The following is a 17,805-nucleotide window of genomic DNA, read 5'->3' on the forward strand; positions in this document are numbered from 1 at the left end:
GGTGGCTTGGAAATGGACATGCTAGAGGACCTCGAGTCCCTGCAGTTTGAGTATGGGATTCGAGAGGAAGACCGCTGCTGGCTGTATTTGCAGGGCCGTTCTCGCGGGCTGATGATCAAGGCCTGTGCCCATGCAGCCTTCTTCTGCAAGCTATTCCGTAATCTGAGGTAAGCTAGGTCTCCAGGGTCAGGCAGATGGAGAAGAATCTCACTGTGGAGAATCCAAATGGCTTGAACTTCTTATATTGAAGGATAACTTTGACAGGAGGAGTGTCTTCCTACATTTTCCAACCCCCAGTCAATCACTCCTGGCCTGAAAGCACCAGGGAAATGCATACCAGGCTCCCTTGGCTGCGGTTATGTAATAAAGCATGGCTTGTGTGATTTCCTTTCAGTGAGTGGATTGATTGAATGATCAATTCATTCATTCACTCACTCACTCATTGGGACCACCAGCTTGTCTTCCACAGCTACCAATGACTAGCTTTTCCATGGCTATTGGCTGAAAATCAGGTTTGTTCTTTCTTTCGGGCTGAGCTAATAGTGGAATGCTCCCTCACAGGAAAGCCACTTGGGACACTGGGGGTCCCTATGGCCGGGTGACTTGCTTGAAACCAGGAATACTGATTTGCAGAGAAGCTCTCAGTCTAGCCCTGGCTTCTGATATCTTAGTACAATGTGGCTTCAGACACTTAAATAGGAGGCATGTGAGAGCCAGGTACCTAGGACATGGATCCTGGATTCTGTAACTCCAGGTTATGCCTGGAGCATTTGTCCCCACCTCAGTCAACTTTTCTCTGAAGTTAGATCAACTCCTAGATGGTGGGACCAGATCTGAATTGAACATGTTATAGATACAGCAAGGAGGCAGGCTGTTCAATGAGTTTGCTGATTGGCTGACTGGTAAGGATGCATAAACCTACTGGTTTCATCCAAGATGACTGGTGAGAAACCAATATATGAAACTTCCAGGAGGCATTTTATATTTGGAAGGATCAGACGCTGAAAGAAAACACTCTCTTTTCAACCAAGAGACAAGTCTTAAATAGAATGGGGCTTGTGATGCTTATCTGGAAACTCTAGAGCTTTAAGACTCCAATTTTTACAGAAATACAGACTGTGAAATTGTCGTATAACATAAAACAATGCCTTGTGTGTTCAGAATTTGTTCATCTTGGGCCAAGGAAACATATCCAGAACCAACAATAAGTGAACTTCTGGCAAGAGTGGCCTCAAACACTCGATCTTCAATTTCAGGCCTGTTTTCCCATACAAACCATTTACTTTTATAAATCACAATGTTTGAAAAAAGCTGTTACCGGGCTGGCCCTGTGGCTTAGCGGTTAAGTGCGCCCGCTCTGCTGCTGGTGGCCCAGGTTCGGATCCCGGGCGCGCACCAACGCACCGCTTCTCCGGCCATGCTGAGGCCGCGTCCCACATACAGCAACTAGAAGGATGTGCAGCTATGACATACAACTATCTACTGGGGCTTTGCGGGGAAAATAAATAAATAAATAAAATCTTAAAAAAGAAAAAAGCTGTTACCTAGTTTCCCAGATCTGTGCAGAATTGAAAGAGCAAACTAAAAAGAGTAGGTGTATGGTAGGAGAGGGGTGCACTTATCCTGATGGCAATGAAAATTGACAGCTGTCTGCATAGGAAACAAACAATGAAGCAACAGGCCCACAGTGTTCCCAGAGGATGTATAATAGTGGCTGTTCACAATGATGGTCCTGAGTCAACGAAACGGTTAAATATTCAGACCTTGTGTTTAAGAAGGCAGGGAAATGCACAATACATGTAACCAAAAAATCCTCATTTAAAAATATTTTAAACAAGTATTGGTTCCTTGAAGGAGTATGCTCTACTTTCTGGAAAATTCACTCAGGAGGAACATTTCATTCCCTTGTGACGCTGGATAAGTGGCACATAATTGGAATGCCTCATCTCTGAAGTACTTAAGGTGCCATCAGACCACCATATGAGGACGTTAAAGCAGAGAATGTCAGAGGGTGACAGCGAGAAGAGCTACAGGGTGTGCGTGTCTTTATGCATGTGTCTGTGTGTTCATTCTCCAGAGAATCATTACATGAGAAACAAACTTCCAAACGTCTCTCGACTGGATCTCTTGACGACGCTCCTGATGATGACGCGTTAAGGGCGGGCATCATTGGAGGCGGCCGCCTTGGGAAGCAGCTGGCTCACGCACTGCTTCAGCTTGTCCCCATCCCTGCTGAAGGTCTGCAGATCTCCACTCGGAGGCCAGAGGCCCTGGGTGAGGAGCAGTGTGTGGTAGAAAGGGGGCTTGGGTGTACTTTTTAGGAACTGACGAGGCCATTTTGAAAGGGTCCTTTGGAAGAGGAATCCTTGCGTGCAGCTTGCTGAGTTCTCAGCTTGCTAGCCCTGAAACTAGCTAGAAAAATGGTTCTTTAACTTGTTCCTAAAACAACTTTCTTCTCTACTTAAATGTTTTATATCCATCTCTCCTCCCCATGTCCTTGGTGGTGAGATATCTTTCTGGGTCTTTGATACAGAGAAGCTTTCCAAACAGACTTCAAATCTTCTAACTGGACCAGTTAGCAACTAGTGGGTGTTAACCAGTTCCAAACATTTGGCCTTGTGTTTTTAAAAATAACATTTACTGAATTTGAAGAAATGTTTTGTAATGATTCCATTTACTAATCAGCAATCAGAACAGTGGTTGCTGCTGAGGAGACTGACAGAGGGAACTTTTGGGGGGATGGAAATGTTCTATATCCTGAGAGAGGTATAAGTTACATGGGTGTATGCATTTGTCAAAAACGAGCAAACTATATACTTCAGATCTGTGTGTTGCACTGTATGTAAATTATACTTCAATAATTTTTAAAATTAAAATATATGCATATTTTAGAAAATTTAGAAAATTACTCTATAGGGAAGTAAATAATAACTACCTATAATCCCTTTACCAGGGATATCATTCTTTTCCATTTTTTCTCTGATTATATCAGTAATTGATACTGTACAAAGTTGTTTGTGTCCTGCTTTTTTTCACTTAATGTATGATGAGCATATTCTCATAAAATTTAACATTCTTCAAAATCATGATTTTAAGGTTGTATAGTATTCCAAAGTATGGTTGTATGATAATTTATGTAACTGTGCCTTATGTAGTTGGACTTCCTTGTACATAATTTTTAAAATAAAATTACTAGGTCAAAGAATAGGTACAGCTTTCTTAAGATATAATTTGTATATAATAAACTACACATTTTTAAAGTGTACAATTTGATGTTCTGACACATGTATACACCTGTGAAACCATCAGCACAATCAAGGTAAGGAACTTATCCTTCACTGCCAAGTTTCCTTGTAATTTCTTTCTCTCTACCTCCCTGTAGCCCCCCTACCCAGGAAACCACTGATCTGATTTCTGTCACCACCGATTAGTTTGCATTTTCTAAAATTTTATATAAATGGAATCACTCAGTTTGTATTTTTTTTGGTGTGACTTTTTTCACTCTGCATGATTATTTTGAGATATATCCATGTTGTTTCACGTATTGATACTCTTTTTATTTCTGAGTAGTATTTCGTTGCATGAATATTTCACACTTTATTCATCTGTTGATCGACATTCAGGTTGTTTCCAGTTTTTGACTACTATGAACATTTGTGTACAAATATTAGCGTGGATAAATGCTTTAATTTTTCTTGGGTAAACACTTGTGAGTGGAATGGCTGGGTCATATGGTAGGTATACTTAATTTTCAAAGAAACTTCTAATATAGGTTTTCAAATTGACCTCCAAAAAAGGTTGTTTAGGTGTAAACTTTCACCAGCATTGGGTAAGAATACCCATTTTGCTATACTCTCGTCAATTCTTGGAATCTTTTTTTTTTATCACCATTTTAATATGCCTTTTAAATTTTTCTTATTTTAACAAGTCTTTCATTGATCACCGGAAGAGATGAATATTTTTATAGGTTTATTGCTATTTCATCTTTTTTGAGTTCTTTTCGTCCAATTTTTCTGTTGGAGTGCCTTATTTTTCTTATTGATTTGTAAATGTTCTTTCTATATTAAGGAAACAAAAAAAAATCTTACCACTCAAGGCATAGTTCTTAAATCTCATCAATAGGACTAGTATATATGATATTTCAATACAGTGCATATATTCTTTGGGAAGCAATATGTTTATTAATAATAAAGTTACAGTTTTAGAATATCACTGCACATTATGTAAGGAAGCAAGAATTCAAAATGCTCAGCATCAGCTTCTATGCACTTTTGAGAACAACACTTGAAAGAAGCATGGAGGAGCCTGTTTTCTCAACTTCCTCTTTGTCCTATCCACCTCCAGGCTCATGAGTACCCAGGTGACCTCAGCACCAAGTTTATCATGTACTCTTGGTAGTTATGATAAGAACTGACCTCTCCAATGTCTAATATTCTGTTTTCCAATAACACTTAAAACATACTACCATATGTGAGTTTACTACATTTTTACTTTCGAAAATCCATATTGCAATAAGTACAATCAAATGATTAACTACCAGTCAGCGTTTTCATGCAACTACATGAGTTATCACATTTCACTCTACTTTTATAAATATCTTATTAATGTTAAATTGTGTGTACTTTACTGAAACTGTACAGAGGAGTATAATTTTCCAAACTCCTTCCACTCTCTTAGTCTTTCCCACCGACCTAAGCCAGTTAACTGTGTACTTTTGGGCAAGTCACAGAACTTCTGGAAGCCTCAGCTTCCTCATCTATAATATAGGAATAATACTAGTCTCCGCCTCATAGGTCCTTGTGAGGATTCCCTTAGATCACGTGTGTAAAGTACATTGTACATTATCTGCCACACGTTAATCCTTCAGTGAATTGGAGCAGAAGGCTTCTTTAAGATTTTTTTCTTCCTAAAAAAAAAATCTGAAAAATTCTAGCATTTGGTCTGAAAGTATGATAATGAGGAATTATCTTGTAATCTCAAGCACTGCTGCGATGGCCCCAGCTGCTTTAGTAATGGGTTAGGGATTGCTCCGTGGCTTTTAGGAGGCATGAGGAATCTCTTCTGATTGATGTGGAGACAAGACTTGAGATAAAAGCATTGTCATCTTCTCCCCAAAGTTGATGCTCAGGTCAAACTCCTGTGTACTGTGATCTTCGTCTTCCTTTCTCTCTCCAGCTGAGTTCCAGAAACTGGGAGTCCAGTGCTTCTACCATAACTCTTCTCTGGTGGCCTGGGCCAACGTGATATTCCTCTGCTGCCTGCCATCTCAGCTGCCTAACATCTGCGTGGAAATTCAAACCAGTCTGGACAAAGCCTGTATTGTGTACAGCTTTGTAGCTGCCGTCCCCATACCCAGGTATCTTGTTAGGGTGAGCACAGAACTCGCAGAACTGCTGTCTCCTCATCTCTGGCTTCTGCCTCCCGCCTCCAACCCAGCCCCTACCTCTTGGAGTTGGTCATTCCCAGTCATAAGGTGGAAGCAGCTTCATCAGCAGAAGGGCCCAGCCACCGTTTCTAATTGTGTCTTCCCCACTTCTCCACAAACAGTACTTGTGGGTGGGACATTTTCTTTGATGTGCAAATGTTTATAACTGCAATAGAGCATTGCTTCCCACTACTGGAAGCTGATTCATGTTCCCCTTGAGCATCAACGAGAAGGGAAACCACCAGTCAAGAGCATGAAAAGTGACTGAGAGCACGTGTCAAAAATTGTTTTTATACCCCTGGTGTCTAGCCCAGTGCCAGGCACATGATAACATTCCGTAAGTGTTTGTTGGGTGGATGGCTGAACCATCCCATAACAAGCAGTACCCTCAGCGCTGACCCACACCCGCATTTGCCTGGGAGCAGAGCCGTGCACAGGCGTCTGTCGTTGGGTTGGATGGGAACTCAGTGGATTATGTGGCGGTTTATTCCAGTCCTGGCCCCGCACTCCCTGTCTTGGTGGCTTTACTTTCAGGTTGAAACTCCTACTGAACCACACCAATATCTTGCGGCCTCAGTATCAGTGTGGTGAAGATTTTGTCAACATCTGGGGGGCCAATAAGGACATCACAGCTGCTCTCCAAGATCCTGCAATTCTTCAGGCTACCTGCCCCTACAGTCCTGCTGGTAATGGCTCACCGTATTTTTGGCATCCTTCTGAAAATTACCCTCTTCTTGGCCTGTTGCTAGCTTATTAAATCCCTGTGTGTGTGTGTGTTGGAGGGTGTGAGGGGAAAGTATAAGTTAGATACATTCTCAGTTATTTAGGTTTTGTACGGGAACAGCTTTGGTGGCAAAAAGCAGGCTTTATTAGGGAAAGCTGAGAAGTCTCATTATTCCGACCCCTTAAGGATGAACTGGAAACAACCAGAGGAGAGAGCTGATTTAAACAGGAGGATGTAGTGTCTGGGACTAATATGGCTTTTCCCTGCTCTAATCTTGCAGTTTTCCCTAGTCCCTTCATCTTGAGAAGGACCTTTCTAGAGATTTCTAGAGATGCTTCTGCCATGAGCAATGTCTGCATTAGTCATACCTGTCCTCCCATGGCAGGGTCAACACATGCTGTGTTATAAAGGGCACAAACAGGGGTCTTGGCCCAGGAAAGAGGAGTGCCTGCTTATCTTGAGGTTCAGACGAGCAACCTGTCTTGGAAAAAAGGTGGCTGTTCACCATCTGGGGTTCATCCTAGGTTCCCTGCAAACTTTACTGGTGGTGCTAACTGGGATGTCCCTTCTCACTGATGTGTAGGGGGGATTATCCTCAATGTCAAGTGGTTGGAGGGAGTGTTCTATGCAGCCCTAAATCTCTGCACGGCCAAGGACATGCCTCACGCACAAGTGCTGCAGCTTCTGAGTGAACAGTTCCTCTCTGCGCACTTCGAAGACTGTGGGAAAGATGGAGCATCTTGCCCTAAATTTCAACTACTAGATTTTGTCAGCAAAGCCTATGCCAAGAACCTACTGCATAAAAGGTAAGGTCTCAGACAGCTGGCCATTCTAATTTCTCCCACACTGTTGTCTTAGCAAATTCTTTTTCTCTTTCATGTTATCTTTAAAAATTTATAAAAATACATTCTTTTTTTTTTTAAGATTTTATTTATTTATTCCCCCCTCCCAAAGCCCCAGTAGACAGTTGTATGTCATAGTTGCACATCCTTCTAGTTGCTGTATGTGGGACGTGGCCTCAGCATGGCTGGAGAAGCGGTGTATCAGTGTGCACCCAGGATCCGAACCCGGGCCGCCAGCAGCGGAGCGCGCACACTTAACCGCTAAGCCATGGGGCCGGCCCAAAAATAATACATTCTTAAAAAAAAATCCAACTAGCAGAAAAGTGAAAGCCCTCCTTTGCCCTCCCATCCCATTTCATAGACTCTACCTCTAACAGTTTTTATATTTTTGTCTTTTTATCTATGCCTTTACAAACATATATTTATATTGTCATTATATTGTAATGTGAATGTATATAAATATTTTAGAAACATGGAGACTATATATACTGCTTTTTCACTTACTATGTTGTGGATACCATATACAGTCCTATCTACTTCATTTATGAGCAACTGCATAGGCATCCACTGGATACATTTAATTACATTTATTCATCCCATTTCTTCTTGAGGGCAATGTAGTTCCCCCCTGCCCCAAATTTTGCATAAAGGGCTGCACTGAACATCCTCGTACTTACTTTGCACACTTGTACAAGTATTTCTGTTGGATAAATATCTACATGAATCTCTGGATCAGAGGTTATATATATTTAATGTTTGATGGATATTCCCAATTTGCTTATCAAAAACATGGTGCTCATTTACATTTCCACCAGTGGTGTAGGAGAGTGCCATTTCTCTACAGCTTGATAACTGTAAGATGTTTTTTTTTGTGAGGAAGATTAGCCCTGAGCTAACATCTGTTGCCAATCCCCCCCCTTTTGCTGAGGAACATTGGCCCTGGGCTAACATCTGTGCCCATCTTCCTCTACTTTATACGGGGGACGCCTGCCACAGCATGGCTTGATATGCGGTGCATAGGTCTGCGCCCGGGATCTGAACCTGTGAACCCCGGGCCGCCAAAGCGGAGCGCACAAACTTAACCACTATTCCACCAGCCTGGCCCCCCTAAGATCAATCTTTTTAATCTTTGATAATCTAATAGGGAAAAATTGTTGCCCTTGTTACCAGTGACTTCCATGTCACTAAATTCACTGGACACTTTTAAGTCCTTTTCTTCCTTGACTAGTGACCATGCCATCCTTCTTGAAGCAATCTCTTCTGTTGGCTTTCATGATACTCTCACCTTCTCCTCATCTTCTTCCTGTCTCTCTGGCCCCTCCTCTGCCAGCTCGTCTTCTGCCCCATCCTTAAATCTGGGAGTTTTCAGGACTCTGTCCTAGGCCTTCTTTTCTCTTCATTGTACACTTTGTCTACGGATGATCTTTTCCACACTGGGGACTTAGGTTGCCTTCTTTACACTGACAGCACTGACTCTGTATTTCTAGCCTAGATGTCAATTCCGTGCCCAGGTAAATTTGTACACACCATCTCCGCTCAAACTCAATGTGTCCAAAAGCATAACTGTTCTCATACCTGCTCTTCTGGTGTTTGTTATCTAGTTACATGCTCGTTCACCAAGTTGTTCAAGCCAGAACCCTGGAAGTAATCCTTGATTCTTCCCTCTTTCTTATCTTTTTTATTCTAATTAATCATCAATGGCCTGTGATACATTTTCAGTTTGGGGATTTTCCATCCCCCTAATCCTGGGATTCCCTTTACCTCTCTCTTACACTGGATCTCTTTCCTGGATCCTTCTTCCTCTAGCATGGTTTACTCCCTCACTGTGGAAGATCATATCCTATTCCAGTAGCTTCCTTAGAAAAGGATGCATAGGAAGTAATTTTTATTTATTTATTTATTTGCTGAGGAACATTTGCCCTGAGCTAACATCTGTTCCAATCTTTTTTTTTTTCTTGAGGAAGATTAGCACTGAGCTAACATCTGTGCCAGTCTTCCTCTATTTTATATGTGGGTCACCACCACAGCGTGGCCGCCAACAAGTGGTGTACGTCAAGGCCTGGGAACCAAACCCGGGCTGCCGAAGCAGAGTGTGCTGAACTTAACCACTAGGCCATGGGGCCAGCCCCAGGAAGTAATTTTTAGAGACTATGTCTGAAAATGTTTTTATTCTCACCTAATATTTTATTAAGAACATAGCCAGGGATAGAATTCTAGGTTAGAAATAATTTTCCCTCAGAATTTTAAAGGCATTGCTTGGGCCGGCCCCGTGGCTTAGCGGTTGAGTGCATGCGCTCTGCTGCTGGCGGCCCGGGGTTCGGATCCCGGGCGTGCGAACCCCGGGCGTGCACCGACGCACCACTTCTCCTGCCATGCTGAGGCCTCGTCCCACATACGGCAACTAGAAGGATGTGCAACTATGACATACAACTATCTACTGGGGCTTTGGAGGAAAAAATAAATAAATAAATAAATAAATAAATAAATAAAATTTATAAAGGCATTGCTCCATTCTCTTTCAGCTTTTAGAGTTGCTGTTGAGAAGTACAGTGCCATTCTAATTCTCAAATTCATCCTTTGTCTGAAACCTGTTTCTTTCTTTTCTCTCTGGAAGCTTATAGGATCTTTTGACCTCAGTATCCTGAAATTTTATGATATGTCATGATTTGGGTCTATTTTGACTCATTGTGTTGGGCACTTGGTGAGCCTTTCCTTTTGTTTTTTTTTCCCTTAACTTTAAAAAATACTGGAGCCAGCCCGGTGGCACAGCAGTTAAGTTTGTGTGCTGCGCTTTGGCAGCCGGGGTTCACAAGTTCAAATCCCAGGTGTGGACCAATGCACTGCTCATCAAGCCATGTATGGCGGCGTCCCATATACAAAATAGAGGAAGATGGGCACAGATGTTAGCTCAGAGCCAGTCTTCCTCAGCAAAAAGAGGAGGATTGGCAACAGATGTTAGCTCAGAGCCAATCTTCCTCACACACACAAAAAATACTGTGAAATATAACACATACACAGAAAAGTACATATTCCATAAATTCTTAAATACACAGTTTAATGAATTATTGTAAAGCAAATACCCACGTAAGTGCCACCCATAAAAGACACAGAACAGTCAGTGGTCCTTATCAATCTGATGTCAAGTTCTCCAATTTTCTCCAATTAAGTCGTCAATAATTTCCTCCCCTCCCCTCTGTTTTCTCTATTCTCTCTTTCTGAATATTTTATTAGTCAAATGTTGGACCTCCTGGACTGATCCTCTGATTTTCTTTATCTCTCCTATTTTCAGTATCTTTGTCTTTTTGCTTTGCTGAGAGATTTCCTCAACTATATTGTTTTTGCTATCATATTTCCATTTTTGCTATATTTTGATTTTCAAAGATTTTCTTTTAGGCTCTAAATATTCCTTTTTTATGTAGCATCCTGTTGTCATTTCACTGTGCAATACCATTTCTTATCCCTTTGAGAATGGAAAAGATACAGGTTTCTTTTCTTCTCTGAAGAGTCTGTTTCCTCCAAGTCGCTTGCTTTCTTTTCTTTTTTTGAGCTGTACCCCTTTTATTTTTCTGTTTAAAATCAAACAGAAAACACACAAACACCAATTCTGTTATACACTAACATTGTCAAAGAACATCATTTGTGCAAGAGGACTAAGAACAGAAATGTGTTTACAGAGATCCAAACATAAGTGAGTGTCAGCGCCTCGCACCCAGCTTTCCGATGGGACTCAGGAGGAGCCACTTCATAATTGCTGGGGCTAAACAAAGTTGCAGAATTCTTTGCCAGGTATTTGAGGAAATCATGAAGATAGTTCAGTAATAAAGCAAGGCTTTTCTCATCCAGAGGTGTATAGGCCAACATCACTCCAATTTGTACAAATAATCTCAGTCAATGTGGCGCTCCATACACCTGAGAATGGGTGCATGAGGGTGATCTGCGAGGATTTCAGCATACTGTGGTCTCTCAAATTTGAGAGTAGCTGAGTGCCCAACATTACATTGAAGTATTCCTTTATCCCTGCCACAGCGTCATTAACAGCATACTCCTTACTGTCTGTGTTTCCTCGAGATTTCTTATAATTTGCATAATCCTCTAGGATGGAATCCACATTCTTGGCAGGAAGACAAAAAAGCTGTTTTCACAGGGTAATTAACTCCCAGTCACCCACGAGCCACGGTTTTAGTTCTTCAGGTATCCTGACTTTAACTTCAACTCCGTTCATGAACGTTTCCTCGTTTTCGGCAGTAGAATCTACTCGGGCCCTTTTCTTGCGAGGAGGCTGAGGTTTCTCACTGGTACTGCCGCCATCTCCATTTCCAGGTGTTTTCTGCTTGTGCTTTTTTTTGTTTTCACTTCAACAGTTTTCTGTTGCAGACCAGATGTCTTCTTTCCTGGGGCAGCCCCTCTCATCCTCCCCTCTGCATATTGCTCCTGACTGGCTTTTTGAAGTTCTTGCTGTTTCTGCAGATTGGTGTTCACGTATTTGAGTACTCTGCTTTCTGGAACCCATTCATCCCAATTTGTATTCCACCCACTGCAATGTATAAAGTATTTCACTTGTTTGTCCTTTATGGCAACCTTTACACACTTTGCTTCGTAAAGGAGAGGTCCATGACAGCACAGCACACTCACCCTCCCGGAATTTAGGCTTCAGGTGCTGCTCTAGCACCATTTATAAGTGATTCCCCGCTGCCTCCTCCTTCTCCCACCAACCCCGTCTACCGCCCTCTGCTCTCTACCCTTCCAAGTTGCTTTCTGCTCATTTATTTGGGTCTCTATCATTCATTTGAGAGGCTTTCTTCAAGTATATGGAGAACCTTGACTGTCTGCTCATATTTAAGATCCTGGTTACTAAAAAGTTCCTTGGAAACTCTGCGTTTGCTACTGTGGTCTTTACTACAGAGTGATTTGGTCAGCTGTTTCCTTGGGAAACCCTGTTATCTTGGTTTCAATATTCACAGGAATATTGGTGTCTCGAAGACTTTGGGACCCAACTTGGGGAAAGAAAGCTGTGTGTGTGTATAGGAAGAGAGGTGGTCGTATCATTCAGTACGTATTTTTTCACTTTATTTCACCCTTTTCAGTATATCCCTGCCCTCATCAGTGCCTATTGTCCCCCTGTCCAGAGATCCCCCATCTAACCCTCTCCAGAGAATAAACCTTCTGTTGGGGAGGGGGAGGGACAGTCTTCGGATTGTGCTGCGTTGGGTAGGGTACTGGGAGGGTCTCTCTCCTTTTTAAGATTTTCAACCCATCATCCTGTTTTTAGCCCCATCTTACCCCTACTTCCAGATGTACTTGGTCTACTACTTCCTGAGTCTTGTGGGTTCTATGATGTAAATGGACCGTGTCTTGGCTTTCCCTGTTACTGACTTAGGATTCAGCTTGATGTCATTATTTGTCCATATTCTTTCCAGCTTACAAACTTGTTGCTCTTGTGTTCTCATTCTCATTTTATGTTCCTGGCCTATTTTTCTTTTGGATTGTTTGCTTTTACTTATTGTTTTGTAGGAGGTTTTCAGTAGGAATATGTTATATGTATTAGAAATATTTTTCATATTATTTATCTTTCTTTTTAGTATCCCTTACTGTTCAGAGGATTCTAATTTTTATAATCAAAATTGTCAAATCACTTTTTTATGGCTTCAGGGTTTCAAGTCATAAAGACCATCTTCATCCCAAGATATTCTATATTTTCTTCTAATATCTTATTTTTAAAATATTCAAATCTTTAATCAATTTGAGATTTTTAATATCTTTTATTCATTTTGGAAAGCAAATTGGCCTAACACTATTTATAGAGTAGCCAATCTTTTCCTACCAATTTGAAATATGATTTTTATCATTGCTAAACTGCAAGATATTCATGGGTATATTTCTGAACTCTATTCTGAACTCTGGACCTATTTTTCTATTCCCACACTACAATTAATTACTGTACTGTGAATGTATATTTTGGCATCTAGTAGAGCAAGTCCTCGTCATTATTATTTTCCAAAATCTTAACCCTTCTCACACATTTATTCTTTTATGTGAACTTTTAAAAAATAACTTTAAAAATCAGGAAAGTAACAAATGTTTGTGGTAAAAGCATTATCAACTGAAATGTACCAAACAGAAAGTGAAAGTACCTCCCTCAAATCCCATTTTCCAGAGGTAACTATTGTTAATATTTGCTGTGACAAATGAACTTGAAAATAGGCTATGTTTTTAATGTCAAATCTGGAGTAGGATGTTTGCTCTTGGCTTCTGGTACTTTTTATCAGGTTGAAATATTCCTTCTTAAATGAAAGAGTGATATGGGCCAGCCCCGTGGCTTAGCAGTTAAGTGCGCGCCCTCCGCTACTGGCGACCTGGGTTCGGATCCCGGGTGCGCACAAACGCACCGCTTCTCCCGCCATGCTGAGGCCGCGTCCCACATACAGCAACTAGAAGGATGTGCAACTATGACATACAACTATCTACTGGGGCTTCGGGGGAAAAAAAAAAGGAGCAGGATTGGCAATAGACGTTAGCTCAGAGCCAGTCTTCCTCAGCAAAAAAGAGGAGGATTGGCATGGATGTTAGCTCAGGGCTGATCTTCCTCACAAAAAAAAAAAAAAAATGAAGGCATGATAGAATGTCATCATTTTCCAATCTCTAATGCAATAACAAATCTAGGCAACACTAGGTGAAAGGTGATGGGGGAACTTTATAATGAATTAATCAGACTGAATCTACTAATCAGTCTTAACACTGCAAAAAGACAGACCATGTGTTTCTGGTACTTTTTATCAGGTTGAACCATTCCTTCTTCTTTTTTTTTTTTTTTAAAGATTTTATTTATTTATTTTTCCCCCCAAAGCCCCAGTAGATAGTTGTATGTCATAGCTGCACGTCCTTCTAGTTGCTGTATGTGGGGCGCGGCCTCAGCATGGCAGGAGAAGTGGTGTCTCGGTGCGCGCCCGGGATCCGAACCTGGGCCGCCAGCAGCGGAGCGCGCGCACTTAACCGCTAAGCCACGGGGCCGGCCCGAACCGTTCCTTCTTAAATGAAGGAGTGATAGAATATCATCACTTTCCAATCTCTAATGCAATAACAAATCCAGGCAACACTAGGTGAAAGGTGGTGGGGGAACTTTATAATGAATTAATCAGACTGAATCCACTAATCAGTCTTAACACTGCAAAAAGACAGATGATGTGTTTCTGGATAAAAATAGACAGATGCTAACGAAATATTCTTGCCAAAAAAATCGAACCTGAATTTGATCAAGTGAATAGATATAATTACCTTTTTATAAGAAATTCAAGAGACAGGAAAGCGTTAAGTGACCTTGAGATGTAATCAGCAAAATCCAGAATGTAGGAAACTTTGAAGGACAAACAACCCAATTTCTTCAACAAATAAACTGCAAAGAAAAAAAAGAAGGGGACCTTATAGATTAAAAAAAGACTTAAAGGTCACATTAACCAAAATGCATGGGTAGACTTGGTTTCATATTTCTCCCCTCCTTTAATTAATGTTGTAGACAACATAAACAGATTTCCTGCTATCAAGCTTTCCTTGCATTCTTAAAATAAACCCTATGTAATAATAACACTTTCAGATCCGTTTTCCTTGCATTTCATTTAAGATGTTTACATCTATACTCAAAAGTGAAATTGATACGTAGTTTTCAAATTTGGTATCAATGTTGTGTTAACCTTATAGAATTAGGAAGCCTATATCATTATGTTATGGAACAGTGTAAGTGACATAGGAATTATAGATTTCTTGAAGATTTGACAAAACTTAACTGTAGATCCCTTTGGTCCAAATATCTTTTGGGGGAGGCTGAAATTTGACTCTTTTCAGTTTTTCTAGTTTATGATCTATTCAGGTTTACTACTTCTTGAGTCAGTTTTGGTAATTCACATTTTCCTAGCAAAAATATTTCATTTTTATCTGGATTTCAAATTTGATGGCATAAAGTTGTACTTAATGTTTTCTTAATATCTCATTTTGCATGTCTAAGATTGTGTAAGTTTTTTTAAAAATTTTTCTTGATTAAATTTGCTAGCAGCTTGTCTATTTTATTGATCTTTTAAAATAACCAGTTCACAGCTTCATTTATTAATTCTACCAGGCTATTGTTTTTGAATTCAAGCATTTCCATTTTTATCTTTAATAATTAGTTCCTTCCTCCTTTCTTTTGCTTTATTTTGTGGTTCTTTTTCTTAGCTTCTTGAATTAAATATTATGGATCATTTAATTTCAATCACATTACCATTATAAAAATAATGAAAGCTAAGAATGTCCATCTAACCTCTTCAGCTATATGCTATTGGCCTTTGAAATAATGATTACATTGTTGGGCACAAAGTTCCTGTGTTATTAAAGTCTGCTACATCCTCCTACTCAAACTACCTGGGATCCATACCAACATCTGGCAGTTTGTTTAGAAACACAGAATCTGGGGCCCCACCCCAGATACATGGAAGCAAAATCTGCATTTTTACAAGATCTCAGTGATATGCACATTAATGTTGGAGAAATACTGCTCTACATTCTTTTTCATCAGATAATCTGTGAGAATGAGAAGGATGGCATATTAATATTTCCACTGTAATTGTAGTTTCTCAGATTCTCTTTATATTTCTAATAATCTTTGTTTTATAAAGTTTGAAGCCATATCATCTGATGAATAAAAGTTCATAATTTTTATATCTTCTTGGTGGATTACACTTTTTAATTGTATCCCCCCTTTTTTAAATTTAATTAATTATTTTTTTCCCCCCAAAGCCCCAGTAGATAGTTGTACATCATAGCTGCACATCCTTCTAGTTGCTGTATGTGGGACGCGGCCTCAGCATGGCCGGAGAAGCGGTGCGTCAGTGCGCATCCGGGATCTGAACTCGGGCCGCCAGCAGCGGAGTGTGCGCACTTAACCGCTAAGCCATGGGGCTGGCCCAGTATCCCCCCCTTTTTTAAATTAAACTTTCTTTTGAGATTCATATGCAGTTGTTAAGAAACAATAAAAAGAAATCTTATGCACCCATTTATCCAGTTTCCTCCATTGGTACAAACTATATATAGATATTGTAAAACAATAGTACACCACCACAACCAGGATACAGTCAAGATACAGAACAGTTCTATCACCAGGGATCCTTTATGTTGGCCCCTCCTCCCCAACTTGGCAACCATTAATCTGTTCTCCATTTCTATGATTTTGTCATTTCAAGACTGTTATATAAATGGAATCATATAATATGCAACCTTTTGAGATTGGCCTGTTTAATTCAGCATAATTCTCTGGAGATTCATCAGAATTGCTGTGTGTATCAGTAGTTTATTCCTTTTTATTGCTGAGTAGTAGCATGGCATGGATGTACCAGAGTTTGTTTAATCATTCACCTGTTGAATGACATCTGGGTTGTTTCCAGTTTTTGGCTATTATGAATAAAGCTATGAACATTCATGTACAGGTTTTGTGTGAATGTAAGTTTTCATTTCTCTGGGACAAAAGCTTAGGAATGCAATTCCTGGGTCATACGGTAGTTGTCTATTTTTTTAAGACACTGCCAAACTGTTCTTCAGAAGTAGTTGTACCATTTTACATTATCATTAACAATGTATGATCCAGTTTCTCTGCATCCTTACCAGCATTTGGTGTTATCACTAATTTTTATTTTACCATTACACTTATAGATTAATTTGTGGAGAATTGATATCTTTATTATGTTGAGTTTTCCCATCCATGAACATACTATGTCTCTCCACTTATTTGCATCTTCTTTATTTCATCAACATTTTGTAGTTTTCAGTGTGCAAGTCCTGTACATGTTTTGTTAGATTTACACCTAAGTATTCCTTTTTTGTGTGTGTGTGAGGAAGATCAGCCCTGAGCTAACATCCATGCTAATCCTCCTCTTTTTGCTGAGCAAGACCAGCTCTGAGCTAACATCTATTGCCAATCCTCCTCCTTTTATTCCCCAAAGCCCCAGTAGGTAGTTGTATGTCATAGTTGCACATCCTTCTAGTTGCTGTATGTGGGACGCGGCCTCAGCATGGCCGGAGAAGTGGTGCATCGGTGCACACTCGAGATCCGATCCCGGGCTGCCAGTAGCAGAGCACGTGCACTTAACCGCTAAGCCACGGGGCTGGCCCCCTAAGTATTCCTTTTTGTATGTGTGAATGGAATTGCATTTTTAATTTCGGTGCCCCAGTGTTCATTGCTAATACATATAAATATAATTGATTTTTTAATGTTTATTTTGTACCCTACAACCTTGTTGAACTCATTTATTAGTTCTAGGAGATTTTTTTGTAGATTCCTTGGGATTTTCTACATAGAAAATCATGTCATCTATAAATAGGGACAGTTTCATTTCCTCCTTTCCAATCTGTATGCCTTTTATTTCCTTTTCTTGCCTTAGTGCACTGGCTACAACTTCCAGTACTATGCTGAAAAGAGTGGTGAGAGTAGATATCCTTGCCTTACTCCTGATGTTTTTAACACTGTAACAACCCTATGTCTTAATGCTTTTTAACATTTAAATTCTGCTATACAATAATACTTAACACTGCCCTGTTTTCATTTGCATATTAACTTCTACTCCTTTCCCTATACAATTGAAGAGGATATCATTTTTTTAAAGAGGATATCTTAAAAGAAATGAGATCTTTTCCATTCTTAATGTCCACGATCCTCTTATGTATTCTCTTTCTAAATTCAAGGAAAATATACTGAAAAGGATGTCGATGTCATTATTAAAATCATTGTCTAATGATGAATTCCTCCCCAAACACACTTAGCAAAATATACATAAGTGTGAAAACTCGTAAGTACA

General features: G+C 40.2%; 2 protein-coding genes and 1 pseudogene across 3 annotated transcripts in view; 1 reads left to right on the forward strand and 2 right to left on the reverse strand.

The window, feature by feature from the left end:
- NOXRED1 (NADP dependent oxidoreductase domain containing 1) overlaps positions 1 to 17,805 on the forward strand; it is an 18,312-nt gene continuing 507 nt past the window's right edge. Inside the window, exons 1-5 of the mRNA XM_087448137.1 lie at positions 1 to 170; positions 2,066 to 2,274; positions 5,176 to 5,356; positions 5,960 to 6,111; positions 6,733 to 6,955. Coding sequence (XP_087304263.1) covers positions 13 to 170; positions 2,066 to 2,274; positions 5,176 to 5,356; positions 5,960 to 6,111; positions 6,733 to 6,955 — 923 coding nt within the window. The 5' untranslated portion in view covers positions 1 to 12. The remainder of the gene's footprint in view (positions 171 to 2,065; positions 2,275 to 5,175; positions 5,357 to 5,959; positions 6,112 to 6,732; positions 6,956 to 17,805) is intronic.
- LOC106801181 (mortality factor 4-like protein 1 pseudogene) lies at positions 9,933 to 11,626 on the reverse strand (annotated as a pseudogene).
- SAMD15 (sterile alpha motif domain containing 15) overlaps positions 14,090 to 17,805 on the reverse strand; it is an 18,386-nt gene continuing 14,670 nt past the window's right edge. For both annotated transcript variants that reach the window (XM_087448118.1, XM_087448121.1), the window contains exon 3: positions 14,090 to 14,381. In XM_087448118.1, coding sequence (XP_087304244.1) covers positions 14,370 to 14,381 — 12 coding nt within the window. In that variant the 3' untranslated portion in view covers positions 14,090 to 14,369. The remainder of the gene's footprint in view (positions 14,382 to 17,805) is intronic.

This window comes from Ceratotherium simum, chromosome 24, assembly GCF_057802395.1.
Source record: "Ceratotherium simum simum isolate JZ-2026a chromosome 24, ASM5780239v1, whole genome shotgun sequence".
Lineage (NCBI taxonomy): Eukaryota > Metazoa > Chordata > Mammalia > Perissodactyla > Rhinocerotidae > Ceratotherium > Ceratotherium simum.